Source organism: Mustelus asterias, chromosome 24 (genome assembly GCF_964213995.1).
Source record: "Mustelus asterias chromosome 24, sMusAst1.hap1.1, whole genome shotgun sequence".
Lineage (NCBI taxonomy): Eukaryota > Metazoa > Chordata > Chondrichthyes > Carcharhiniformes > Triakidae > Mustelus > Mustelus asterias.
The window spans coordinates 10,526,206-10,553,486 of NC_135824.1; the positions used below are offsets into that span (position 1 = coordinate 10,526,206).

The window sequence follows — 27,281 nt, forward strand, 5'->3', positions numbered from 1 at the left end:
GGGAGCATCCAGAGGAAACCCAAGCAGACATGGAGAATGTACAGACTCCACACACGCAGTGACCAAAGCGGGAATCGAACCCGGGTCTCTGGCATTGTCAGGCAGCAGTGCTAACCACTGTGCCACCGTGTTTTTTTTACTTCCCTTTGTGTTCACTCCTGGTACTTTTGCCAATCACCTTCAAGCCCATGCCCTCTGGTTCCTACCTCTCCTGCCACTGGAGCAGCTTCTCCTGTCCAAACCACTCGTGCTCTTTGAACGGCTCCGTTAGATCCCCATGTAGCCTTTTGTGCTTTGTGGGGAGCAACCACAGCTCTGTGATTCCATGTAATTGAAGTCTGGCATTTCTGACGCAATTCCAGTAAATCATCTTTGCATCCTCCAAGGCCCTGGCATCCTTCTTAAAATGTAGTGCCCACAAAACTTTAACTGGGGTCTAACCAGTGTTTTATAAACGTTTGGCAAAATTTCTTTGCTTCTGTACACTGTTGTCTCTCTTTATAAAATGATGTGGAGATGCCGGCGTTGGACTGGGGTAAACACAGTAAGAAGTTTAACAACACCAGGTTAAAGTCCAACAGGTTTATTTGGTAGCAAAAGCCACACAAGCTTTCGAGGCTCTGAGCCCCTTCTTCAGGTGAGTGGGAATGTTTGTGAACAGAATTCCCACTCACCTGAAGAAGGGGCTCAGAGCCTCGAAAGCTTGTGTGGCTTTTGCTACCAAATAAACCTGTTGGACTTTAACCTGGTGTTGTTAAACTTCTTACTCTCTTTATAAAACCCAGGATTCTAGTATGTATTTAACAACTTTCTCAACTCGTTCTTGGGGTGGGGGGGGGGGGGGGGGGGGGAGGTGGCAGAAAATCCTGTCTATGATTTCTATGTTCTTTACCACCATTACAATTATACTGCACGTTCATTTTGCAACTCCTAATTCTTCCTACTGAAATGAATCACTTCAATCCTCCATCTTCAAGTTCTCCGCCATAGTGCTCGTAGAGCATTCAATCCCTACAGTGCAGAAAGAGGCCATTTGGCCCATCGAGCCTGCATCGACAAAGATCCCACCCAGGCCCTTTCCCAGTAATACCATGTATTTACCCTGCTAGTCCCCTTCACACTAAGGGACCATTTAGTGGCCAATCCACCTAACCTGCACATCTTTGGAGTGTGGGAGGAAACCGGAGCAACCGGAGGAAACCCATGCAGACACTGGGAGAAAGTGCAAGCTCCACACAGACAGTGACCCGAGGCCAGAATTGAACCCAGGTCCCTGGCACTGTGAGGCAGCAGTGCTAACCACTGTGCCACTCAAATAAGAATAGGAGCAGAATAGGCCATTCAGCCCTTTGACCCTGCTCCACCATTCAGTGCAATCATGTCTGATCTTCCGCATCAACACTGTCCTGATTGTAATTATGTTGTTGTTCTGTCACTGGAGCATAATGTCCTTCCCCAATAGCACAATGGGTACACCTCAGCTGCGTGAACTGCGGTGGTTCAAGAAGGCAACTCACCACCTGAAAGGCTGTGAGGGATGCTGGCCTTTCCAGTGATGTACCCATCCCGAGAACAACTTAAAAATAAATTATCTGCATTAAATTTCACCTGCCGTGTATCTCTGTGCATTTCATCAATCTGAGTTCCCTGGGAATCCTCTTCACTGTTTACTACATTTTTGCATTTTGTCATCTGCAGAATTATGTCATCAGCACCTCAGTCCAGGTCATTATTGCATGTGGAATGGCAGAGCAGGTTCGAGGGTTTGAGTGGCGCTGCTGCTCCTGCTCCTAATTCGTATGTTTGTATCGCAAAGGCAGTGGCCCCAGCACATAGGGAGGCAGTGGTGTAGTGGTATTGTCACTGGACTGGTAATCCAGGGACCCAGGGTAATGATCTGGGGACCCAGGTTCAAATCCCACCTTGGCAGATGGTGAAATTTGAAATCAATAAAAATCTGGAATTAAAAGATTAATGATGACCATGAAACCATTGTCGATTGTTGTAACGACCTGTCTGGTTCAGTAATGTCCTTTAGGGAAGGAAATCTGCCGTCTTTACCCGGTCTGGCCTACATGTGACTCCAGACCCACAGCAATATGGTTGACTCTTAACTGCAACAAATGGTGGCCCAGCCAGTGACACCCACATCCTGTGAACGAATTAAAAAAAGAACCTCTGGGGAATGCCCTGAAACGCAACCACTCACCAGTACTATCTGCTTTCTGTCCCTTGGCTAATTGTGTGACCACAAATATCACTGCCCTCTTTAATCCCATGGACTCTAATTATGCTTTATTTGAGCATCCCTCTTTCTGATTTCACTTTTTTAAAAAGAAAAGTCACGTTCCTTCACCAACCGAGACCCTTCAGTGATCCCACCAAAGAGACATGGGTCAACCGGAACTCCAGAAAGTTGGTTTTACCTGGTACTGGGACCTGCGAACATTGTGTGACCCTGGGGCCACACTCTGCTTGTCGACTGTCTCCACATCAGTAATACTCGGGACTTTGATTACCTGATGGAGATTGGGACAGTGGTAGTGTAAAGGCAAAGAGGGAAAAACATTCCTGGGTTGTTGTCAGGAAAAATTACTACCGCACTATGTGGCCAGTCCAACAAGAAAGGGTACACTATTGGACTTGATTCTTGAAAGTGAGGTGGGCCAAGTAGACCAAGCGCCAGTGGGGGAACATTTTAGGAGACAGTGAACATTCTATCATAAGTTTTAGGGTGACAGTAGAAAAGGACAATGGGCAATCCAGAGTAAGAATAAATAAATGAGGAAGAGATGACTTCAGTGGGGCAAGAACAGAGCTGGCCCGGATAGACGGGAACAAAAGTTTGGTGGGAAGAACTGTACCTGAACAATAGCCTACCTCCAAAGAAGAAATAGTCTGGGCACAGTCAAGGTATATTCCCTCAAAAGGCTAAGTTGGGAAAACAAATCCAGAGCTCCCTGAATAGGAATTAAGGTAAAAAAAGAAGCAGCTTGCTTAAGGCAGGTGTCAGGTAGAAAACACAGTTGAAAACCAAGAGGAATATAGAAGATTCAGAGGGGAGCTGAAAAAGCACATCGGAGAAGCGAAGAGGGATTCTGAGAAAAGGCTGGCAGCCAACATAAAGGGGAATCCCAAAGGCTTCAATAGGCATATAAATAGTAAAAGGAGGATTAGGGCTGATTAGGGACCCAAAGGGGAATTTATCCTTTGAGGCCAGGGCATGGTTTTAAGTTAATGGTTTGCATTCATCTTTACAAAGGAGATGGGTGCTATCCAGGGCATGGTGACAGAGGAGGAAACTCATGTCACTGGAAGGGTTCTCAATTGATGAGTGGGAAGTGTTGAATAGACCGTCGGTACTTAAAATTAACAGGGCACTGGGAGTGGATGAGATGCATCCAAGGCTATTGAAGGAAGTGAGTGTGGAAACTGCAGGAGCGCTGGCCATAAACTTGCAGTCGCCTTTAGATTAAGGAGAGGTGCCAGAGGACTGGAAAACTGCAAACATTACATCCTTGTTCAAAAAGGATTGTAAGGATAAGCCCAGCAATTACAGACCAGTCAGTTTAACTTCACTGGTGGGGAAACTTCTAGAAACAATTATTCGGATTAGAATTAGGAGTCACATGTAAATTTGAGGATTGATTCGGAAGAGCCAACATGGATTTCTAAAGGGGGAATCGTGTTTGTTTAAATTGCTGGAGTTTTTTGAGGAGGTAATAGAAAGGGTCAATGAGGGTAATGCTGTTGATGTGGTGTACATGAACTTTCAGGAGGCATTTGATACAGCGCCACACAACAGGCTTGTGAGAATGTTGTAGCTCATGGAATAAAAGGGACTGTAGCAATGTGGATAAAAAATTGACCATGTAATAAGTAACAGATTAATGGTCAATGGATAGTTTTTGGGCTGGAGGAAGGTTTGGAGTGGCGATCCCCAGGGATCAGTGTTGGGACCCTTGCTTTTCCTGGCATATTAACAATCTAGGTCTTGGTGTGCAGGGGACAATCTCAAATTGTAGATGTTGCAAAATTAGGAAGCATTGTAAACTGTGAGGAGGACAGTGTAGAACTTCAAAAGGACACAGGCAAGTTGGTGGAATGGGCAGATAGGTGGCAGATGAAGATCAATGCAGAGAAGTGTGAGGTGATGACATCTTGGGAAGAAGAGCATGGACAGAATATGAAATGGGTGTAATTTTTAAGGGGATGCAGGCTCAGAGGGGCCTTGGTGTCTATGTGCATAGATTGTTGAAGGGAGCAGGAAAAGTGGAGAAAGCAGTTCATAAGGTAAATAGTATTCTGGACTTCTATTAATAGGGGCATAGAGTACAAGAGCAAGGAAGTTGTGCTGAATTTATACAAGGAACTAGTTAGACTTCACCTGGAGTGTTGTCCACAGTTCTGGGCACAACACTATAGGAAGGACCTGAATCCATCGGAGAGAAAGCAAAAGAGGTTCACAAGAATGGCTCCAGGGATGAGAAACTTCAGTGATGGGGATAGATTGAAGAGGCCGGGACTAGACCATAAGACCTGGAGCAGAATTAGGCCACTCAGCCCATCGCGTCCGCTCCGCCATTCAATCATGGCTGATTTTCTTTTTGCCCATCCCCATTGTCCTGTCTTTTCCCCATAACCCGTGATCCCCTTATTAATCAAGAACTTATCTCTCTATGTCTTAAAGACATTCAATGACCTGTCCTCCACAGCCTTCTGCAGCAAAGAGATCCACAGTTTCACTACTCTCTGGCTGAAGAAATTCCTCCTCATCTCTGTTTTAAAGGATTGTCCCTTTAGCCTGAGGTTATGCCCTCTGGTTCTAGTTTTTCCTACTGGTGGAAACATCCTCTCCACATCCACTCTATCCAGGCCTCGCAGTATCCTGTAAGTTTCAATAAGATCCCCCCACATCCTTCTAAACTCCGATGAGTACAGACCCAGAGTCCTCAACCGTTCCTAATACGACAAGCTCTTCATTCCATATTGGGGAGAAGAAAGCAAAGAGAAAATTTGATAAAGATTGCTCAAAATCATGTGGGGGCTGGACAGAGTAGATAGGGGAGAAACTGTTCCTGCTCATAAAAGAATCGAGAATGAGGGGGCAGATTTAAAATGATTTGGAAAAGAAGCAAATGTGATGTGGGAAAGCGAGTGGTTGGGGTCTGGAATGCGCTGCCTGGAAGTGTGGTGGAGGCAGGTTCAATCGAGGCATTCAAGAGGCCATTCGATGGATTATTTGAATTGAAACAATGTGCAAGGGGTACAGGGAAAGGGCACTAAGTCACAATACACATTTGGAGAGCCCCTATAGACAGGATGGGCCGAATGGCCTCCCTCTGTGCCATAACAGTTCTGTGATTCACATTGCTCAGGAATCTCTTATCGTCGATTGTAATTTTTCTAGACCACCAGCCAGGACTCAAGGTAAAAGACAGAAAACCCGGAGGGGAAAGAAAAGGAGAAGGGATTCGTCTGACGATGATGACGACGATGACACTCCCAAACGACAAACGCGCAAGTGTGTGACGAAAAATGTGAGGTTAGTGGAATCAGTGAAGTCCCTCTGTATGCTATCGTCAATCTCACTGTGAACCGAGTTCGTCATCTTGAGGGGTCACTGATGTGCAATCAAATTATTCTCGAGGTATTAATGAGGATTGGATTTGGGCGGCACAGTGGTTCGCACTGCTGCCTCACAGCACCAGGGACTCGGGTTCGATTCCCGGCATGGGTCACTGTCTGTGTGGAGTTTGCACGTTCTCCCCATGTCTGCGTGGGTTTCCTCGGGGTGCTCCAGTTCCCTCCCACAGTCCAGTGATGTGCGAGTTAGGTAGATTGGTAAGTTGTCACTTAGTGTCAGGGGGACTAGCTAGGGTAAATGCATGGGGTTATGGGGATAGGGCCTGGGTCGCATTGCAGTCGGTTCAGACTCGATGGACCAAATGGCCACCACCTGCACTGAAGGGTTCTATGATTCCGATTTTTAAAATCCATTTGTGGTGGTAACATGGGGAAAAGTCAAAGGCAAGACAATCTCATACACCCCAATGGCACCCAGACTTATCAGATTCCGTACGTCTCAGTTCATGCTCAAACTCCGATAAAGTTTATAGCCTTGAAATCCCAATGCGGACTAGTAGCACCTGAATGTTCAGCATGCTTCCTTTATTATTCCAGCCTATGGCTCCACTGTGCAGACCCTCCTGATGTCGGGAGGTTTCTGTTGTAATTTTTAAAAATTACTTCATGGTGTGTAGGCATCCCAAATTGGTTGATTATCCCTAATTATCTTTGGAAATGAGAGGCTTGCTCAGTCATTTCAGAGGGTGGTTAGGGGTCAACCACATTGCTGTGGGTCTGGAGTATCAAGTAGACCAGACCAGGTAAGGATGGTAGATTTCCTTCCCTGAAGGGCATTAGTGACAATTGGTGATTGTTGTCATGGTCACCATAAGTGGGACTAGCTTTATATTCCAAATTTATTGATTGAATTTAAATTACGTCTTGGTGGGTTTAGGACCCTGGACCAGAATCCCAAATTACATTACGAAGCCCGATAGACCCCCAGCAAGTTTTCTACTTGGGCATAAATGTGAGGCTAGGATGCTTTGCTCCAGGAGTAATTCCACTGACAAGTTAGGGATCTTTTATAGTAAAACAAACTTTACTTATCAACAGTTTAAATATAACTCTTAACAACTGAAACAGCTTAACTATTAACAGTTAAACAATATTTAAAAATAAAAAAAACCCCCTTAATTTCTAACTTATCACTGTTTCAGTTCCAGGTGAGCAACATTCTTTTTACAGACTCAAAAGCCATTTTAAATACTGTTAGCAATCCTAAATATACTTGCTGTAAGGAGTGTAGTCAGTCTTGAAGGTTTTGATTTTCAAAGCATCTTGCAGACCTCTACCTTTAATCAAACCATAACCAGAACTCAAAAGTTGTTTCTGTCTCCTACAGACCTAGCTCCTCGCCTTAAACCATATCATCGCATGATACTGCATTCCTAAACCCACCTTCCATTCCTTTAATCAAGATTCCTAGAGGATTTGTTTTGTAAACCAAAGTCCATTAGCTCTCTCCTAAATAGAATCGTAGAATCCCTACAGTTCAGGAGGAGGTTATTTAGCCCCTTGAGTCTGCACCAACTCTATCTGACAGAGTACCACGCCCAGGCCCATTCCTCATAACCCCACCCATTTACAATAGCTAATCCATCTAACCTACACATTTTCATACTGTGGGAGGAAACCGGAGCACCCGGAGGAAACCCACGCAGACACGGGTGGGGACATGCCAACTCCACACAGACAGTTACGTCAGGCTGGATTGAGCCCGGGTCCCTGACGCTGTGAGGTAGAAGTGTTAACCACTTTGCCACCATGTTGCCTATAGTAAACACTACATGGCTAAAATGAGTATTTATCTTGCTCTCCCAGCCTCTGAGTTGTATTCCCTCCAGACATACATACTACCTGTAGAAAAAACTTATCTTTAAAACAGTCCCCTTAAAAGAAAATTTATATCTAAAGCAACTGGTATATTTGGCCTTCAATCAGTATGATTATGGATGATCCATACCCCTCGACACCATTAGAGTCTAGTATCGATTTTGTTCTTAAATATATTCAATGACTTGGCCTTAGAGAATTCCACGGCTTCACCACCCTTGAGTGGAGATGTTTCTCAACTCAATCCTAAGTGGTCCATCCCAAAACCTGAGTCGGTGGACCCTTGTTCTAGAACCACCAATGCACCTCCCCAAAAATCCGGTCTGTCCAGCTCTGTCAGAATTTCCTTGCTCCTGTGCTCAAGTCCTCTTGTAATGAAGGCTAACGTACGATTTGCCGTCCAAATTGCTCGCTGTACCTACGTGCTTGCTTTCAGTGACTGGTGTACAAAGAGACACCAAGGTCTCTTTGTACATCAACATTTCCCAATCTTATCACCATATAAATAATACCCTGCAATTCTGCTTCTCTGTCAGAAGTGGATAACTTCACATTTATCCACGTAGGTTTGAGGCAGAAGGGTTACGAAAAGAAAATTAGTGGGAAGCATTTTTTTAATTTACAAAGCTGGAGCATGGTGAGCAGCCTATGAAATGATTCGGACCTTTATTCCTAATTAATCTGGGTCTGTGCTTCAGCTGGTCTTTGCTGTTTGTCGTTTTTAGGATCCTTCTGGCTTTTTCCTGAATAGACCTTAAGGGCAGCACGGTGGCGCAGTGGTTAGCACTGCCTCACAGCGCCAGGGACCCGGGTTTGATTCCGACCTCGTAGTTTCTCCTCAACTGTTATAAATTTGCTACCCCTTATCCTAAGACTATGACACCTCGTCCTAGGATGCCCCACAAGAGGAAGCATCCACTCCATGTCTACTTTATCCATACCTTTTATTGATGGGCTCAATGGGCTGAATGGCCTCCTTCTGCACTGTAGGGATTCTATGATCTATACTGACACGTGGATTTGAGGCTGGGCAGTTTGGCGCCTCATTTGATATTTGCTCACTTCCTACGTTAGAATTCCTCAGCATCCCATTCAGCATGCTGGTTTGAGGGTTGTAATTGCCACTTTATTGCGCCCTGAAATTAGAGATGAGGGGGAGATGGTCGTGGGAGCTGTGCAGCAACTCCCCTGTCTGGGTTAGGAAAGGATTAATTGGCAGTCCCAGGAGCAGCAGCGAATGGCTTTTTATAATCTCGGACTATCATTATGTTTTCAGTTATAAAGAAGATGATGATTTTGAGACTGACTCGGATGATCTCATCGAAGTTACAGGGGAGCCAGCACAGGAGGAGAACGATGACAGTGAAACCATTGAGAAAGTGATTGAGTCTCGCGTTTGGAAAAAAGGAGGTGAGATGAGTGCAGAATCGTCATTTGGTGCAGAGAATGACACTTCCCTTGCTCTTAAACACTCCATCCAGTGCAAGGAAAGCTCCTGCTACTCGAAAGGATAGATTATTCTTCTGTTACGTGAGGGTCATGGAAACATTGCAATGGAAATGGAAGAGTAGGATTTCTCTTTCACTGGGGCATGAGATGTGTAGCAAAACTCTGCTGGACATCTGAAAAATAATTCAGAAATAGATAATAGGCTAAAGGAAGAGAGATTGCTAGTTTGCATGATAAATCAGTGTTAGTTAAGTCTTCCACTGAAATCATTATCTTAGTTTTACTGATGTTGATTGACTTGCTGTGTACAAAGAACAATACAGCACAGGAACAGGCCCTTCGGCCCTCCAAGCCTGTGCCGCTCATGTGCCCACTCGACCATTCTTTTGTATCCCTCTATTCCCAGTCTGTTCATGTGGCTATCTCGATAAGCCTTAAACGATCCCAGCGTGTCCGCCTCAATCACCTTGCTTGGCAGTGCAATCCAGGCCCCTACCACCCTCTGTGTAAAATACGTCCCCCTGACATCTGTGTTGAACCTTGCCCCCCCTCACCTTGAACCCGTGACCCCTTGTGTTCGTCACCTCCGACCTGGGAAAAAGCTTCCCACTGTTCACCCTATCTATGCCCTTCATAATTTTATACACCTCTATTAGGTCGCCCCTCATCGTCCGTCTTTCCAGGGAGAACAACCCCAGTTTACCCAATCTCTCCTCATAGCTAAGACCCTCCATACCAGGCAACATCCTGGTAAACCTTCTCTGTACTCTCTCCAAAGCCTCCACGTCCTTCTGGTCATGTTTACTGTTTTTATACAAGCTCCTTATCTCTGTTTCCAGGTTAACTGAAATGTCACATCATGAAAGGCATTCATAGAATCCCTACAATGCAGAAGAGGCTATTTGGCCCATTGAGTCTGTCTGTGTGTGTCTGAGGTGCATGTGTGTGTGTGTCTGTGGTGTGTGCGCCTGCTTCCGCGCATGTTTTGTCCGGTGTCAGGGTGTGTGTGTCGTGTCCGTGTGTGTGTGTGTGTGTGTGTGTCACACAACAGGGATCTACACTGTGATATATTCAGTAGTTGAGTATTTGATGCATTTCTTCCCCTCCTCTTTCCCCCCCCTCAATTGGCAGTTGTCGGAGCCCCAACCACGGTCTACGCGGTGGAGGCTGACGGAAATCCAGGGGCAGACTTTGATCCAGAGAAGGACGAGAAGGAGGTGCACTATCTGATCAAATGGAAGGGCTGGTCATACATCCACAACACCTGGGAGAGTGAAGAGTCACTGAGACAGCAGAAAGTGAAAGGACTGAAGAAATTAGAGAACTTTATGAAAAAGGAGGAAGAAGTAAACCAGTGGTAATCTAATAGTTTAATAATTACTTATTAAATTGTAACTGTGGTACAACTGGTGTAGTGGGGCTTCATCATCAGAGCACATAAACTTCATTCTTTTGACATATTAGGAGTTGCGAATTGTGTGCGTAGAATAACTTCAACATGCATTCGAAGTTAAATGTCATTGGTTGCTGCACTAGTTGAGTTTGCCTTTGATCTTTGGTTGCCAGATTTGAATCCAGTTTGCGCTGATGGGATGAGGGGCTCCTTACCTCTGTTTCCAGATTAACTGAAATGTCACATCATGAAAGGCATTCATAGAATCCCTGCAGTGCAGAAGAGGCCATTTGGCCCATCGAGTCTGCACCGACTCTCTGACACGGTATCTTACCCAAGCCCTCTGCCCAACTCTAACCCTGTAATCCCACACATGTCTAATCCATCTAACCTACACATCTTGGGACACTTAAGGGTCAATCTACCATGGCCAATCCACCTAACCTGCACATCTTTGGAGTGTGGGAGGAAATCGGAGCACCCGAAGGAAACCCCACACAGACATGGAGAGAAAGTGCAGACTCCACACAGTCACCCAAGGACGGAGTTGAGCCTGGGTCCCTGATGCTGTGAGGCAGCAGTGCCAACCACTGTGCCACAGGTGCAGCCAGACTTTGGATCTAGATCTCATCTACAACTGCACTAGATTTTTTTTGGGGGTGGGTATGGGCATTGTACAAAATTCCACAGACTCACTTTTTATCGAAATCCAATTGGCAGCAGTAATGCTGCGATCTTGTGCATTCATGCTTCAATGGCAGTCATTTTCTGTCTGGTGTAAGACCAACAGCTAAGGCCCAGCTTGTAGATCACTAATTAATTATTAAAGTGTAAAGTGTAGCTGGTGGTGGAGAGATCTTGTGTACAGTTCTGGACCATCGTCTGTTTACACATTCTTAACAATGCATAGCCTCTCCATGACGAGCATTTCAGCTGAAAGGTTTGATTGTGACTGCTGTTTTGTTTAAGGGCAAATGGGACAGATACTGCCAACCATTTTGCATTAGTAAGTGAACTTTGGGTGCTTGTATCATAGAGGTTTACAGCATGGAAACGGGCCCTTCGGCCCAACTTGTCCATGCCGCCCTTTTTAAGCTCGCCCCAATTGCCGAAATTTGGCCCATATCACTCTATACCCATCTTACCCATGTAACTGTCTAAATGCTTTTTAAAAGACAAAATTATACCCGACCCTACTAATACCTCTGGCAGCTTGTTCCAGATACTCACCACCCTCTGGGGGGGGGGGGAAACAAATGCCCCTCTGGACCCTTTTATATCTCTCCCCTTTCACCTTAAACCTATGCCCTCGAGTTTTCGACTCCCCTAACTTTGGGAAAAGATGTTGACTATCCAGCTGATCTATGCCCCTCATTATTTTATAGACCTCTATAGATCTCTATCAACCTTCTACTGCTCCAAGGTTGGGTTGTCTGTGCTGATGCCTGAAGATTGGATCATAGTCTGTTGACCAACTAACGAAATAAGAGACAGACGTTAGGGGACACATCAAAAACTCTTGGCATCAAAGCAGTCACAGTCTCCTCTAAGAAGTGATCCTATCACACCTGACGGTTGCCTGTAAGCTATTCTGTGCTCTCATTTTCAGGCTGGCCAAAGCATCCCCAGAAGATATAGAGTATTACAATTGTCAACAGGAGATGGCCTTTGACCTCAATAAGCAATACCAGATCGTAGAGAGAGTGATTGGTAAGGGATGGACTGACATTTTTACACGTTAGAAAGAATAACTAAACTAAACTGTTGAAATTGTTGAATGCGTGTTTCAGTAAGGTGAAATGAAAGTGCATTTATACACCGTTTGTTCTCAATGTCTCTATTTGTTGAAAGGTTATATGCTGTCAAAATGATCTGGAATTTTAATCTTTTATATGAAAAGAGTCTCCTTGTTTATGTGGCTTAACAAGTTATTCTCTAGAGATGCAGTCACGGCTTGGGGAATACAGTTTATTAATCTCTGAGACTAAAGTGTCATGCAGACAAAAAGGAGCCGCTGGTTGGGAACTGGTGTTAGGTTTCTTGGTGGATTTGGTACGTATATCAGGCGCATGAATGCAAAAGTTCCAGAATCCCTTCCCACCATTTATAAGTTAGCCGGGGTAGTGGCAGGAATCTGCCTGTTGGCTTTTGCATCCTGGCTTACGGATGATTTTTAAAAATGTATCCAGGATTGCCCCTTGCTGTCACTCTAGGGTGCATCAGGGTGAGAATGGGGTTCACAGAACCCCTCCAGTGCAGAAGAGGCCATTCAGACTATCGGGACTGTACAGACTGCAGATACTCTGACAGAGCATTTTACCCAGGTTCTCTCCCCTGCCCTGTCTCCGTAACCCCATGCATTTCCCATGGCTAATCCATCTAACCAACACATCTTGAGACACTAAGGGGCAATTTAGCATGGCCGGTCCACCTAACCTGCACATCTTTGGGTTGACTTGAGTTGGGACGTCACCAACAGTCAAACTGCTCATCTCCAGGCTCATCTGAGGAATGGGTGCCAGGGGAATCCAGATGTTCAAGGCGCCCCACCCAATGCACAAAATTGCTTTTAGGAGAGGAATGGGACAGGGTGGATGGGGCAAGGACTGCACCTCAAGGTTAGACTTCATAGAATCCCTACAGTGCCAGAGGAGGCCATTTGGCCCATTGTGCCTGCATCAACAACAATCCCACCAGTTCATAGAATCCCTACAGTACAGAAGGAGGCCATTGGCCCATCGAGTCTGTACCTACCTACTATTTCCTCGGGTGGATGTAGCTGTTACTAGGGGGCATAACTATAGGGTTCATGGTGGGAGATATAGGAGGGATATCCGAGGTAGGTTCTTTACTCAGAGAGTGGTTGGGGTGTGGAATGGACTGCCTGCTGTGATAGTGGAGTCGGACAACAAAGAACAATACAGCACAGGAACAGGCCCTTCGGCCCTCCAAGCCCGCGCCGCTCCTTGGTCCAAACTAGACCATTCTTTTGTATCCCTCCATTCCCACTCCGTTCATATGGCTGTCTAGATAAGTCTTAAACGTTCCCAGTGTGTCCGCCTCCACCACCTTGCCTGGCAGCGCATTCCAGGCCCCCACCACCCTCTGTGTAAAATATGTCCGTCTGATATCTGTGTTAAACCTCCCCCCCCCCCATCACCTTGAACCTATGACCCCTCGTGAACTAAGGGGCAATTTCTAGCATGGCCAATGAACCTAACCTGCACATCTTTGGAGTGTGGGAGGAAACCCATGCAGACACGAGGAGAAGGTACAAACTCCAGGCCAGAATTGAACCCGGATCCCTGACGCTGTGAGGCAGCGGTGCTAACCACTGTGCCACCGTGCCTCCCAGGATGCAAGAGAGTTGGCGGTTCCAGCAAGCGTTGTTCCCGATTAATCAAAGGCAAACTTAAAATTGGCTCATTAAGTTTGTTTTTTGGTGAAGCTGATTGCGCAGAGAGTGGGAAATACAGAATGTTCCTGAGACAAACCCAAAGGGCACACACTGTGTCTCGTTATATACATTCTGTCTCTGATTTTCTGAACGGATGGGAACATAGCTGCTTTTAAATTGTTGTAATGTTCTTTCCTTCTTGAGGCTACTCCAAGCGGTTGGACATGGGAATTTTTCTCCACCCTTATTTGTCGCAGTTCATTTCTATCTCTCTCCCATCCACTGTCCCTGGTCCCATCCTGGGGGTCAGTAAAATGGGTTCATAGCGCTAGCTGCCAAACCACCTAGGCTGGAACACCCATTTTATGCCAGTCTAACCCATGCCAGCTTGTGCGTTTCCAAGCCACAATGTGCTGTGGCATTTACTCAACCTGTTCCTGCTCCTCTCAGCAAACCAGACACGACTGAAATTAGATTCCAGGCTGAAGTTCCGAGAACCTTAGGGTTGTAGCCAACAGAATGCTTATAGTTTGTGCTATTTATAAAAGACATTTATTTGAAACATACCAAACCAGCAATCCATTTGGCTGTTTCTACGCACGAGTTGATTAATTTTGAGTTTTACACAGTGTCGTGAGTGGCAATATATCTGATAATAGTGAACAATAAAATACAGCTCGAGCTGCTGATTTTATCCTCCCTTCTACCCAGTTCGATTCCAGCCTTGGGTCACTGTCTGTGCGGAGTTTGCACTCTCCCCATGCCTGTGTGGGTTTCCTCCAGATGCTCCGGTTTCCTCCCACAGTCCAAAGATGTGCAGGTTCGGCAGATTGGACATACTAATTTTCCCCTTAGCGTCCCAAGATGCATAGGTTAGGGGGATTAGCCATGGTAAGTGCGTGGGTAATGGGGGTGGGTAAGTAAGATGCTCTTTTGGTGCAGACTCAATGGATCAAGTGGCCTTTTTCTACACTGCAGGGACCCTATTAACTTCTTCACTGTTGAAATGATATTATACAGAAACATAGAATCCTACAGTGCAGGAGGAGGCCATTCAGCCCATCAAGCCTGCACCGGCAACAATCCCACCCAGGTCCTATCCCCGTAACCCCACATATTTGCCCTCCTAATTCCCCCTGACACTAAGGGATAATTTATCATGGCCAATCAACCTAACTCGCACATCTTTGGACTGTGAGAGGAAACCGGAGCACCCGGAGGAAACCCGCGCAGACACGGGGAGAATGTGCAAGCTACACATAAACACCCACCCCCGTTGACCGAATAGGGCTGCTGTTTTACTGGGACTTCGACCACCCGGTCACAAGACACCAAAAAAGAATTAGATCACGAGTGTCAACAAAGGCTTGGCGGCTGCCTTCTTTGTTGGCCATTAGTAAGACAAACACTCCTGCTGTTGGTGCATGCTCTCCTTGCAGAGGTAATTTATGAATGGAACAGGGGGCATTTTATTCCAAATCATTTATGGTCTAAGAATACCTCATTTGTTGTATTAAAATGTTTTTCAAAACCATTCTAAAAATAGCGTGCACCAGTGATGTTACAATTATCTTCAGATTTTCTGAATTGATTTGACTGTTGGACCAAGCCTTTAAGTGTGTTGAGTCAGTCTGTACTGAATAAAGATTTGTTTTTCTCCCCCAGCTATGAAGACCAGTAAATCTTCATCCAGTCACTCTGAATTCCCATGTAAGTATTTTCTGAAACTCTTTGGATGTAAACTATATCCCTCCAGTGTTTTTTCTGTCTCAAGTTCCTGTGTTTCTCAGTAATCCAGTGCTTGAAGCATGACATGGGCACAGCCTTAATCCTTTGCATGTGGTTTATATTGGTGTCTGGGATTTTGGGTGGCACTGTGTCACAGCGCTTAGCGCTGCTGCCAGGGACCCGGGTTCAATTCCAGCCTCGGGTGACTGTGTGGACTTTACGCGTTCTCCCCGTATCTGCGTGGGTGCTCCGGTCTCCCACAGTCCGAAAGACTTGTTGGTTAGGGTGCATTGGCCGTGCAAAATTCTCCCTCGGTGTGCCCGAACAGGCACCGGAGTGTGGCGACTAGGGGATTTTCACAGAAACTTCATTGCAGTGTTAATGTAAGCCTACTTGTGACACTAATAAATAGACTTCAACCGTTCCTCTGTAATCCAGTGCTTGTTGCATGACATGTGCACAGCCTCAATCCTTTGCATCTGGTTTATATTGACGTCTGGGATTTGGGGCGGCACTGGTGGTTAGCCAGGGATTCGGGTTCAATTCTGACCTCGGGTGACTGTGTGGAGTTTGCATCTTCTCCCTGTATCTGCGCTGGGTATCCCTTCGGGTGTTCCAGTTTCCTCCTCGCTACAAAGGCGTGTGGATTAGGTTGATTGGCTATGCTAAATTGCCCCTTAGTGTCAGGGAGATTAACGGGTTAAATACGTGGCGTTATGGGTATAGGCCTGGCTGGGATTGTTGTCAGTGCAGGCTCAATGGGTCGAATGGCTTCCTTCTGCACTGTAGGGATTCTCTGGTACTAGTCGCTGTACGATTTGAAAGACGGTTTAAAAGCCAGAGACCAATTTCTATGCAAAACAAGGTATGCTGACATTGTGATGCACTCCTCTGGACTACAGTAGGGCGTGGAGACCTTTTACAGGCACCAACGGAGAACATATTGCAAGTCAGAAGAAGAAGCCATATTCAAAAAAAAATGTGCATCTCATATTATTGGGTCATGTGTTTTAAATATTGCATCAACTCTCTGGTTTAGGTTTGCTTTAGTTACTTATCAACTAGATAGTCAATATCTTTTCCCAAAGGTAGGGGAGTCTAAAACTAGAGGGCATAGGTTTAAGGTGAGAGGGGAGAGATACAAAAGTGTCCAGAGGGGCAATTTTTTCTCTCAGACGGTGGTGAGTGTCTGGAACAAGCTGTCAGAGGTAGTAGTAGAGGCGGGTACAATTTTGTCTTTTAAAAAGCATTTAGACAGTTACATGGGTATAGAGGGATATGGGCCAAATGCGAGCAATTGGGATTAGCTTAGAGGTTTTTTTTAAAAAAAGGATGGCATGGACAAGTTGGGCCGAAGGGCCTGTTTCCATGCTGTAAACCTCTCTGACTCTGTAACATAGCATTAAACTCAGCCCTTTGCAATAAAGAATCAGACCATTCCACCCAACCTGCTATTTCTTTCTCCTCCATGTTCTTCTGCCAGTTTCCCTTAATACTCCATTTGGTAGAAAGTTCCATGTTCTAACCACTCTCTGGGTAAAGAGGAATGTGAAGAAAGCCCTTTTTGACAATATTGCTGTCTAAGCATGCAAACCTCTTGGGTATCAGTCAGGACTGCATTAATTTTCGGGTTAGAGTCAGAATGCCCTTTTTTTTTTCCAATTAATGCCTTGGTACCCGGCCTGCGATAGGGAGTCATGCCCTTCAGCTTGGTGACCACCTGAGGCACTCTTGACCACTCATGATGTTAATCTTTGCATGGCTTCCCATTTCAAGATTCTCTTGCCCCTGTTATCTTGCCCGGGTGGTCATACCGCATGAAAGGACTTGGACCTTGAATGTCAAAACGCCCTATAACCAGGGAGAAGAAAGCATCATTGCTGAGGCTGATTCTATTCTCGTCCACCATCCATGTGTGCACTTTCCAGCAGGGAGTGACTAGATGGTAATTGGCAGTGAGATTCCCTCCTCCCTTTTATATTTCAGAAAGCCAGCTGGTGAAGGCTGTATTGGGGACCAATCTTTATACACTTTTGCAAGCATTTATTTGCACAATTGCAGGTTGCAAGCAAGTGCTGCCATCCACACTTTTAGTCTGCATCTATATATAGAGGCACAAGGTGGCACAGTGGGTTAGCACTGCTGTCTCACAGTGCCAGGGACCCGGGTTCGATTCCTGGCTTGGGTGACTGTGCAGAGTCTGAATGTTCTCCCTGTGTCTGCGTGGGTTTCCTTCAGGGGCTCCGGTTTCCTCCCACAGTCCGAAAGACATGCTGGTTAGGCCATGCCAAATTCTCCCTCCGTGTACCCAAACAGGCACCATAGTGTGACGGTCGGCTAGGGGATTTTCACAGTGCCTTCATTGCAGTGTTAATGTGACACAAATAAATACATTTAAACTTAAATGATGTCCATCACCTGCTTAGAACTAAGCACAATCAATATACAATTGTCACTTATCCATGGTAATACTGTAAACATTGGGGTGATCTGTAGGGCTAAGTACCACATCGAGTAGAGAATTAGATTAGCAAAGATGTGCAGGTTGGGTTGATTGGCAATGCTAACTTGCCCCTTAGTGTCAGGGGTTTAGCAGGGTATATAAGTGGGGTTATGGGATAGAGCCTGGGTGGGATTGTGGTCGGTGCAGACTCGATGGGCCAGATGACCTCCTTTTGTACTGTAGGGATTCAATGATTCATTGGGGGAAATGAGCACAATGTTACAGCAGTTATGTTCCAGGACTAATCATTCGCTGATCTGTGCCAATAATCCAGACAACATAATCCCACCACGTGAGTTAGTGAAGTTAAATTTTGTTTGAAATTTATGGAATTGAGGTGCTGACTTTACCTTGAAAGTGTCTGATTAACACTTTATCAAAGGTCCCAACTGGTTCATTGATGTCCTTTAGGGATGGAAATCTGTCATCCTAGCCTGGCCGAGATATGGCACTCGTCCACATCAATGTAGTTGACTTTTAACCTGCCCATTGCAGTGGCCTAGCAAACCAGACAGTTGTATCAATGCAGCTAAGGATGGGCTGTAAACGCCTGCCTTGCCAGCAATGTCCACAACCGGAAAATACATCCTTTTTAAATTGTCTGCAGTAAGGTGCATGTTTGCACTGAGGTAGTGACTCATATTTGCCCCTTATGCTACAGCACATTCCAGCCACAAAACATCTTCCTCTGGCCAGCCTGACTACCTGTGTAAGTGGATGGGTTTGCCATATGTGGACTGCAGCTGGGAGGATGGAGCACTCATTTCCAGAAAGTTCCAGGCGTGCATTGATGCCTTCCATAACCGCCACAATTCCAAAACTATTCCCTCGAAAGACTGCAAGGTGATTGTCATTCGCGAAGGTACCATGTTTGTGTTAAATGTGATTTTAAAAAAAAACTTTACATTTGAGTTGTATGTTCACTGTTCGAAGTGAGACGGAAAGGCATGTGGAATTTTTAAATGGAGGACACAGTGTTTTAACACAGTACTCCCAAATCCTCTCTCGTCATTCACTCTTGAAAATGGATGTCAGAGCCACAACACGCTTATCCTACTTCAGCCGAATAGCTGGTTCCCTTGCATGAGCGCAGGCAGGCTATTCAACCCTGTGGGTAGCACAGCTGCGCCCAGTTCAAGTCCTCCAGAGTCTGTGCATGCCAGCCACTTCCAGCTCGATTCACTGGACACCTGGTTGGGATTCGAAACGTTTGTCTTTTCTTTCCATCCTTTTCCCACACCCGGATCCTTCAAGGTTTTGGTCAGTTGTCACACACCTTTGCTGCCGTCTCAGCAAACCCAGCAGAAAGTAGAGGGGAGCCGGGGACTACCTGCTTTGCATGGTTTGTTTGCACATTGGGGTGTTCTGCATTAGAGGAGGGGGGAGAAAGATGCACTCCGCCCAGTTTTCACATTGCCACTACCCCAGAAGCAATGCAACTGTCACAACGTTGAGGGTGGTGGGGGTGAAGTGGAAATTAATGTAAAGTCAGATTAAAGACACTTATTTTTATCAAGTATTTTTCTCAATTGCGGGATGCTCATTAATAAATGAATGACTTTAGCAACTTTTTTACAGAGACCCATAGAAGGTTTACAACACGGAGGCCATTCGGCCCATCTTCTCCATGCCAGCCTGAGGATACCCAGGTGCCCTTTCTAATCCCACCTTCCCACATCCAGCCCATAGCCCTGTAGCTATGTTTCTGTAATTTGAGTTTGTGTCTTTATATGCCCTGTTTGCTGTTTGAGAGCAGATCTCCCATTCACCTGACAGAGGAGCAGCGCTCCGAAAGCTAGTGGCGTTTGCTACCAAATAAACCTGTTGGACTTTAACCTGGTGTTGTTAGACTCCTTACTGTGTTTACCCCAGTCCAACGCCGACATCTCCACATCGATAAATGCTGGCCAAACAGCAACGCCCACATCCCAGGAATGAATTTTTAAAAAGTCATGCAGAGCAACCCCAACAGCGTGAGTTCAATTCCCGTAGCGGCTGAGGTTATTATGAATGCCTGCCTTCTCAACTTTGCCCCTCGCCTGATGTGAAATCACCACCAGCCTATGGTCATCTGGGACTGTGACGACTTTACTGTACCTGAGAGGTGTGAGTGTTACAGACCAGGCTGCCCCATGTATTGCGATTTGGCTGATAATGATGTTCACTGATAGTGATGTTATTTTACACAATGGGCTTCCCAATTACTGCACAATATTGCACTTGTTCTAAGCTCTTATTTCTGCGCAGTTTGTTTAATATATTCAGCTTGAAATGATATGGATTGTAATTAATGAATTTCCACACCTCACTCTGTTTTAACTAAGTGAAATTGCATGTTGATGCTGAACAGTAAGTGAACACACAAGGAAACGAGGGTTAGAAATCAGCTTTGTGACATTGGATATAAATGGTTTTATGGTTCTTCAAATCAGAAAATGGAAATGTAACCTGTGGTGTTCCTGATGACGTAGATTGTAACAGCTTTTTAATAACTTCACTCCTTTCTTGACGTCCTTGATTTGTTGCACAGGTACCAGGTGAATAAGTGTGCACAAAATGGTGCCTTTCAGTAGGCACAGAGGCATCACAGCAGAGCCTTATCCCCAATGTCCGCAGACGTACGTTTAGAGTGCAAGGGACCAGTGGATAGCAATTGAACACTGGCTGAATTTATCTCTCCTTAGTCCAGAAACATTGAAGTTTTCAGCACCATTATGAGTGGCACAGCGGTTAGCACTGCTGCCTCACAGTACCAGAGACCCGGGTTCGATTCCCAGCTCGGGTCACTGTCTGGGCAGAGTCTGCACGTTCTTCCTGTCTCTGTGTGGGTTTCCCCTAGATGCTCTGGTTTCCTCCCACAGTCCAAAAAGTGTGCTGGTTAGGTGCATTGGCCATGCTAAATTCTCCCTCAGCGTACCCGAACAGGTGCTGGAGTGTAGCGACTAAGGGATTTTCACAGTAACTTCATTGTAGCATTAATGTAAGCCTACTTGTGACAATAATAAAGAAACTTAAACTTAACAGCCCTGTCATCATATTGGCTAAAATCTTCCAGCCCAGCTGGGAGCTTCCTTAATCATCAGTTGAGCTGATGGCACTTTCCAACCCATCATAACATTGTATCTAGTGTTCAATTGTTGATTCATCAATAAATGTTCTCGGTGATAGTGTCCTCGGAAAGAGAGACGTTTAGCCTGTTGTATCTGTGGTGCTGACACTTCTCGAACAATCCAAATCTATTCTCTTTATCCTGCTGTCTTAGCGTAGCCCTGTATGTTATGCTTCAGATATTTTATCGACTCTTACCTCAAAGGGTGCAATGATCAATGCTTCATCTGCTCTTCGAGACAAGGCACTCCATGCAATAATACCTGAGAAGAGATAGCTCCTGACCTCGTTCCTCACTCCCCGGCAATTTCTAATTGATGACTCTTCGCCAACCAGAGGAGAATTTCTCCATTCACTTAATCAAAGCCCCTCTTCTTTTTACACGCAACTCGCCTTAGCCTTCTCTTGCCCAGTGTAAACAGTTAGGAAGGCAGAAAAAAAGCCTAAATCTATCTACCTTGCCCTCTGCCAACCATGATAAAATAGCAATAGAGTTGTTGACTAACCATGGTGTTCAATCTCCTATCAATTAGTTTGCAATAGACAAGATGAGGAAAACCTACTTTGTGAAACAGATCCAAATCTACAGTTCCTGCTACACCTACCTTTGTTATGTCTCCAATTATTCCTGTACTGAATCCCAAAGGCTCATTCTACCTTCCACCTTTTCCCCAAGGAGCCTAGATTTATCACTTGCTTACTGAAATAATAGTTACAAATGTTTTGTTCCCCCTGCTCTTTATTACGCTGTTTTTTGTGTGCCTGCCAAAAATAATTACAATGGCGTGAGTGATACTGCAGTTATTTTTCTGTTGGCAAGGTCCTTGAGACAAGTCGGATGTCCCATGGGCATGCACTTTGTTTGCCGTGTGAGTCTATCAAATAATCCATTCACTGACTGTTTTGTATTTTCTATTCACAAGGGACTTTGCTTGTTCATGTATTAAGACATAAATGGAAACTCGATTCATCTTTTCCAGGTCCTGAAACAGAGACCTCGGTTTGTTGCCATGAAGAAGCAACCTTCCTACATTGGCAGTGACGGCTTGGAGTTGAGGGATTACCAACTTGAGGGTCTGAACTGGCTCGCTCACTCTTGGTGCAAGTACGGATTTGATGTAATCAATGAGTTTGCAATGAATTAGATTGAGTTTATTTCAGCTGGGCAACACTAGAGTTTACAATTGGCCAACCAGTGTCCTTGGGTTGAGGAGGGGACGAGGTGTCCAGGATCATTGTCCAGTAATCCCCCCAGCTGGAAAATGCATGGTTGGACACTGGTTACTGACAGGATCGGCGTCAGTTATGATGTCTCCTATGGTCGGAATAGGCCACCAGCACTCAATGTCTCAGCTCACAGATAGAAAATGACCACTTGGAGGAGGTAGAATTTGGTACCTGCAGATCCCACCGAGAGTCAGGAAATGGAAGATGATGTTTTGACTGCAACAAATCATTCTCAAGACTCCTATCCCCAGGTTTTCCTCTTGCTCCTACCTTCTATGTTTCTATAGGCTATTGAGTTGGACAATCAGCCATGATCGTGATAAATGGCGGAGCAGGCTCGAAGGGCCTCCTCCTGCTCCTATCTTCTATGTGACCAGGACTCATTGGAATACAAACCCAGTGGGGGTGGGAATATTTGTATTTTTCGCAACCAACCTTATTTTAGATACAAATGACGAGAGAACATCTAATCATAGAATCTTACAGTGCAGAAGGAGACCATTCGGCCCATTGAGTCTGTCCTGATCAGAGTCCCATCCCCATAACCCCACCATTTACCCTAGCTAGTCCCCCTGACACTAAGGGGAAATTTAACATGGCCAATCCACCTAACCCACACATCTTTGGACTGTGGGAGGAAACCGGAGCACCCGGAGGAAACCCACGCAGACACGGGGAGAATGTGCAAACTCCACACAAACATAACCCAAGCCGGGAATTGAACACGGGTCCCTGGCGCTGAGAGGCAGCAGTGCTAACCACTGTGCCACCATGCTGCCCAAACATGACTTGCACATGAATTATAGTGAGCGAGTGTTGTGTGCTGTCAGCCTCACTCGCCTTGTCCAGACCTATTGGGCCAGTGGTGAGATGAGTCTGAATGGCTGGAGATGGATTTGGATGCAGTGAGTAACCTGAATTGCCTCTTCTGTGTCTTGTTGAGCTCTGCGCATTCCACAACAAGGTGCTGAACTGCCTTCCAGACGCTTGGACTTAGAATGGTTTCCTCTGCTCAGTCCACCGTGTCAGTCTTCGCATAGCCGGCATAGATAAGTCACTGAGGATAGGAGACCTGATGGCTACTCAGACTTCGTTTGATCCCTCAAAGTGGTTCACGAGGATGTGGCTGCTGTCACGAGGGTGATAACTGGAAGAAGCTGAGATGCAGTGCAGGATGTGGGCAAGCCCCTCTGTCAGAGTTGCTACCCTTCCCTTATTATCCTTCTACACCCTTTTAAAAATGAAACAGGCTGATTAAAAGAAGCAATTTGTTCTTCATTGGGATTTAAAAATAGATGAAGTTGCTTACTTAATTGAAATAACTGCAGAAGAGAGTTCACGATTAAATCCTCCTCCATCGTCCAGTTGGGCTTGCACTCACTTTTTTTCCATCCTTTTGTCGTTAATGGTAGCCAGAGAATGTCCATTTGTCCATGTCCTCTTTCCATTCCCGCACAATTCCTCCTGGAGCTCCCCAAAGATCTAGCCTTGGTGGTTCTCCTATTTCTCACCTGTGTGCTACCCGTCAGCAGTATCATCCAGAAACGCAACATAATTTTCCTCATATACGCTGTCAGTACTAAGCTTCACCTCACCAATTCTTCTCCACCATCTCCTAACTGTCAGGCTGCTTGTTGGATATGTTGTACTGGATGAATTGAAGTTCTTTCTAATTAAACGTTGAAAATATTGAAGACATTGTGTTCGGTCCCCACCATCGACTCTGCTCCCTCGCCACCAACTCCACCCTTCTGCCGAGTAACTGAGGTTAAACCAGACTGTTTGCAACCTCTGAGTCATATTTAACCCAGAGGATGGGCCTTTGACCACTTCTCCATGCTGTGTCACCAAGACCACTCACATAGCATTGCCTGATTTTGCCCCTTCAGTTCATGCTCACACTCTCATTTGGTGGTAACAGAAGCACAGATAGGCCTATTCCGAAGTGTTCCTGGCTTGTCTTACTACATTCTACCTTCACAAACATGAAAGCAGCCAAAACAATGCTGCTTATTGATCTAATTTACACCAAATCCCATTCATCTATCACCTGTGCTCGCTGACTTACACTGGCTCCCTTCTAAGCTATGCCTCTAATTTTAAAATTCTCATCCTAGTTTTCAAAACCCTTCGTGAGTGGTTCCTCTATCTCTGTAAACCTCTCCAGCCCCAAAACCCTCTGAAATATCTGTGCCGTCCAATTTTGTCCTGTTGAGCATCCCTGATTTTAATTGGGGGACATGATGGCATTGTAGTATTTTCGTTAACCAGTAACGTGGATGTTGGTTCAAATCCCACCATGGGAGATGGTGAAATTTGAATTCCGTACAGATCTGGAATTAAATGTCTAATGATCACCATGAAATCATTGTCGATTGTTGCAAAAACCCATCTGGTTAGACCTTTGAGGAAGGAAAGCTGCCATCCTTAACGTGATAAAAGCAAAATACTGAGGTTGCTGGAATCTGAAACAAAAACAGAAAATGCTGGAAAATCTTGGCAGGTCTGACAGCATCTGTGGAGAGAGAATAAAGCCAATGTTTCCCATCTGGATCCAGACTTGAAATGTTGGCTCGATTCTCACTCCACAAATGCTGTCAGATAGAATCCCTACAGTGCAGGAGAGAGACCATTTGGCCCAAGGAGTCTGACTGACCACAAACCTACCCAGGCCCTATTCCTGAAACCGCACATATTTATCCTGCTAATCCCCCTGACACTAGGATAAATTTAGCACGGCCGATCAACCTAACCTGCACAACTCTGGACTATGGGAGGATACCGGAGCACCCAGAGGAAACCCACACAGACACGGGGAGAATGTGCAAACTCCACACAGATAGTGACCCGATGCTGGAATTGAACCCGGGTCCCTGGCGCTGTGGAGTAGCAGTGCTAACCACTGTGCCGCCGTGTCGTCCATCTCAGTAAACCTCAGATCTGCTGAGATTTTCCTGCATTTTCCGTTTTTGTGCCATCCTTACCTGGTCTGGCCTACATGTGGCTCCAGTCCTACAGCAATAGTGTTGACTCTAACTGCTCTCTGAAATGACCACTCAGTTCAAGGGCAATTAGGAATGGGCAATAAATGCTGGTTCAGCCAGTGGTGTCCGCAACTCATCAGTGAATAAAGAAAATCACTCCACCATTTGGGCGGCACGGTAGCACAGTGGTTAGCATTGCTGCTTCACAGCTCCAGGGTCCTGGGTTCGATTCCTGGCTCGGGTCACTGTCTGTGTGGAGTTTGCACATTCTCCTCGTGTCTGCGTGGGTTTCCTCCGGGTGCTCCGGTTTCCTCCCACAGTCCAAAGATGTGTGGGTTAGGTTGATTGGCCATGCTAAAATTGCCCTTAGTGTCCTGGGATGTGTAGGCTAAGAGGGATTAGCAGGTAAATATGTGGAGGTAGGGCCTGGGTGGGATTGTGGTCGGTGCAGACTCGATGGGCCGAATGGCCTCCTCCTGCACTGTAGGGTTTCTATGTTCTATTGCTGGCCATGCCTTGAGCCTCCTGGGTCATACGCTCTGCAGTTTTCTCCCCAAACCTCTCCAGCCCTTGGACTCACTTTCTCTTGTAAGATATACTTTAAAGCCTACCTCTTTGACCAAGCGTTTGGACTTGATGGGCTGAATGGCCCCTTACTGTGATGTCAATGAATGTGACTCACCTGCCCATATATCTCCTAGCTTGGCATGGTGTCGTATTTTGTTTCGTAATGGCCCTATGAAGCACCTTGACATGTCTTGTTATGGCAAAGCAGTTATATAACTGCAAGTTGGTGTTGTAATTACTTCTGGTGTTTTAACTGGTTAATTTCTGGACTCTTGTCACATTTTCCTTGACTCAGTAAGTTCACGCTTTGTATTTTCTCTCTCCAACTCCCTCCCCACCCCTCCCTAGGTGTAACAGTGTGATCTTGGCTGATGAAATGGGTTTGGGCAAAACGATCCAAACCATCTCATTCCTCTCAAACTTGTTCAATCAGCACCAACTCTATGGTCCCTTCCTACTCGTTGTCCCGTTGTCCACCCTTACCTCCTGGCAGCGGGAGTTCGACATCTGGGAGCCCAGTATGAATGTGGTGGTCTACATTGGTGATGTCATGAGCCGCAATACGGTGAGTACGGCACCTTGCTCACCGACACTTGGGCAGGAGATACGGGAATTTGAAATTGTGTCAGATGCAGAAAATGCTCTGCAGCTTGATCAGTGTCTGAGAAACTGGCTAATTAATGTCTTGGTGGGATCATCTCTGAAATATCTTATAGCAAACATGATTTGTTTTCTCCTACTGGACAGTGGGCTCATTGTTCCTTTTGCTGCAATTGTATAGGGTGTTGGTGAGGCCACACCTGGAGTATTGTGTGCAGTTTTAGTGTCCTTATCTGAGGAAAGATGTCCTTGCTATAGAGGGGGTGCAGCGAAGGTTTACCAGGCTGATTCCTGGGATGGCAGCTCTGTCATATGAGGAGAGACTAAGTTGGTTAGGATTATATTCACTGGAGTTTCAAAGAGTGAGAGGGGATCTCATAGAAACTTATAACATTCTAACAGGATTAGCCAGGCTAGATTCAGAAAGAATGTTCCCAATGGTGGGAGAGTCCAGAACTAGGGGTCGTAGTTTGAGGATAAGGGGTAAAACTTTTTGAAATGCGGTGAGAAATTTCCTCATCCAGAGGGTGGTGAATGTGTAGAATTCACTACCACCGAATGTAGTTGAGGCCAAAACATTGACATTAGATATAGCTCTTGGGGCTAAAGGGATATGTGGGGAAGGGATCAGGATATTGAATTCGATGATCAGCCATGTTCAAAATGAATGGCGGAGCAGACTCAAAAGGGCCGAATGGCCTCCTCCTGCTTCTAGTTTCTATGTTTAGCACTCCAGCTCAGCCTCATTTCCGTGCAATCCGGTTATCAGGCTGGAATGTGCTAGGATAATTGTCTGAATGATATTACGTTTCTGAGCAACTATTCAAAAATGAGGACTGCATAGTCGAACATCATTTTGTC

At 45.7% G+C, this 27,281-nt stretch overlaps 1 protein-coding gene across 3 annotated transcripts in view; it reads left to right on the forward strand.

Annotated features, from left to right (window-relative positions):
- The window catches only part of chd2 (chromodomain helicase DNA binding protein 2), a 113,449-nt gene that overhangs the window by 37,558 nt on the left and 48,610 nt on the right, over positions 1-27,281 (forward strand). For all 3 annotated transcript variants that reach the window (XR_013500765.1, XM_078241287.1, XM_078241286.1), the window contains 8 exons: positions 5,411-5,545; positions 8,741-8,874; positions 10,045-10,270; positions 11,916-12,016; positions 15,369-15,413; positions 18,596-18,777; positions 22,023-22,147; positions 26,169-26,385. Coding sequence is in view for 2 of the 3 variants with exons in the window: in XM_078241287.1 (XP_078097413.1) it covers positions 5,411-5,545; positions 8,741-8,874; positions 10,045-10,270; positions 11,916-12,016; positions 15,369-15,413; positions 18,596-18,777; positions 22,023-22,147; positions 26,169-26,385 (1,165 nt within the window). In the remaining variant the exon portion in view is untranslated. The remainder of the gene's footprint in view (positions 1-5,410; positions 5,546-8,740; positions 8,875-10,044; positions 10,271-11,915; positions 12,017-15,368; positions 15,414-18,595; positions 18,778-22,022; positions 22,148-26,168; positions 26,386-27,281) is intronic.